Source organism: Triticum aestivum, chromosome 4B (assembly GCF_018294505.1).
Source record: "Triticum aestivum cultivar Chinese Spring chromosome 4B, IWGSC CS RefSeq v2.1, whole genome shotgun sequence".
NCBI lineage: Eukaryota > Viridiplantae > Streptophyta > Magnoliopsida > Poales > Poaceae > Triticum > Triticum aestivum.
The window spans coordinates 3,573,637-3,575,746 of record NC_057804.1 but is presented as its reverse complement, the minus strand read 5'-3'; the positions used below and the strand labels follow the sequence as shown (position 1 = coordinate 3,575,746).

The following is a 2,110-nucleotide window of genomic DNA, read 5'->3' as shown; positions in this document are numbered from 1 at the left end:
GGCCCGTGAATCCATCCGGCCCCGGCGCTTTGTCTAGCGGCATAGACTTCACGATCTTCTCCACCTCCTCTTCGGTGAAAGGGGCTTCTAGGTGCGCCAGGTTCCTTGATGGCAGGTGAATGCTAGCCAGGTCCAGAGCATGCTCACGTGCCGGTGCCTCCCCAAACACAGATGAGAAATAATCGTCTACCTTGCTTGCAATCTCGTCCTGCCCAGTGGCCACGCTGTCCCCATGCCGAATCGCCGTCAGCATATTCCTCCTCTGTCTATGATAGGCGCTTTGGTGAAAAAAACTCGTATTTGCATCTCCCTCGCGGAGGACAAGGATTCTTGACCTTTGCCGCGCGATGGTGCGCTCCAGTGAGCACAGACCCAGTAGCTTCCTTTTGAGAAGCTTCCGTAAGGCATATTCCTGCTCAGTCAGTGCCCTTGATTCCATTGCCTTGTCCAGCCGGAAAATCACCTCCATAGCTATACCAATCTGAAGCTTAACGTTTCCAATCCAATGATCACTCCACTTCTTTAGATGTTTCGCCATTGCCCTTAGTTTTGCATCAAGCACCACATATGGATTTCCCTCGCTTGAGGTCGAGCTCCACGCCTCCTGCACCGTTTGCATGAAACCCTCTGACTTGGTCCAAAAAGATTCAAACTTGAATCGCCGTCCCATACACAAGTCGGCATTTAGATCCAAAAGAAGTGGGCAGTGATCCGACATGGCCGATCCTAGTGCGGTAAGCTCACAAGTCGGGTAGCACTCCACCCAATCCACAGTGGCAAACACACGATCGATCCGCTCCAAAGTTGCACATTCCCTTTCATTTGACCAAGTATATCTCCTGCCATTTAGGTAGATTTCCTTCGGCTCGAGAAAATTGAGCTTTGCCCGAAAACGCGCCATCATCCTCCTATTGATGAGAGAGTTGCTTTTGTCCTCCGGATTTACCAATAGATTGAAATCACCCAGTACCGCCCAGGGGCTGGCAATGAGCTCTCGAATGTCGACCAATTCTTGCATAAAAGCAATCTTCTCGTGATCCTGTTGCGGTCCGTAAACTCCGGTTACCCACCATTGCGCTCCACCCAGGTGCTTGACTAGCGCCGTTAACAGATCATATATATTAAGCATGCTGCATGCAGGCCTCTCATGTATATTCTGCCATATGTTGACAAACAAACCAAGCAATTCCAATGCTGTACTTAGTTTTCTACATTACACCAAATCAAATGCGGAAATATAAAAATATGCTTTTGGACCATGTGATCCCGGGCTGTGAGAGGTAGCACGTGGGATTGTACATATAACAGCAGCAGGAAATTAACATGATGTTGCCTCCTTGATTTGCTACTCCTCCCTTCCTTGGCCCATGCTTTCCTCCTCTATTTCTTCTGTGTTGTCTGCATCCTCCTCATCTTCATCCGCAGATTTCATCAGGGCAGCTAACCGAGGCAGTCCATCTTCACCCTCTGATTGGATAAAGTTAACATCGTCTGACCACTCCTGACAAGCAAAACGAATCAGTGGGCTCTAGCGTTTCCGGTAAACTAGTATACTATGGCAGAATCAACAAGAGGAGATTAAGAAAAATATACTAGTAACTACACATATTGGAAAAGAGCAACAAATTACCAATATATACAAATATTACCTGCAGATCAATGTTGGTCCCCATGTTGTAGGGCTCCCTTGTGTAGAATAGGTGCCATCTCTTTTCAATGCCTCCATCATCTGCATAAGCCTCAACTTGCTGGATATGGCTGAACTTGTCCCACTCGGAACAAGACTCTCCCAAAGCCATGGAAAGGAGTATCACCGAGCAGCAATCCAGCAGCAAATGGCTTGGCTTTACAGTTTGCAGGTACGATGGGAGCTGCTTCTCGCTGTACTGAACTGTTAGCTTCTGGAGTGCAACCATCTCCTGCAGCAACTCGAGCTTCGGGCAGCAATAGATCTCAAGTTTTCGCAGCTTGGGAAAATTGGAGATCCTAGTCAGGTCGGGTAGTCCAGCAAGGCTGAGATCGACTACAGAAGCAGAGTTTTCTATATACTGGAGCTGCTGGACATTGCATATGGTTAACTTTTTCAAAGACTTTGCATGGGAGGCAAGGC

At 48.1% G+C, this 2,110-nt stretch overlaps 1 protein-coding gene across 1 annotated transcript in view; it reads right to left on the bottom strand.

Annotated features, from left to right (window-relative positions):
- Positions 1-1,152: 1,152 nt before the first annotated feature.
- LOC123090494 (putative disease resistance protein RGA1) overlaps positions 1,153-2,110 on the bottom strand; it is a 9,822-nt gene continuing 8,864 nt past the window's right edge. Inside the window, exon 7 of the mRNA XM_044511798.1 lies at positions 1,153-1,501. Coding sequence (XP_044367733.1) covers positions 1,346-1,501 — 156 coding nt within the window. The 3' untranslated portion in view covers positions 1,153-1,345. The remainder of the gene's footprint in view (positions 1,502-2,110) is intronic.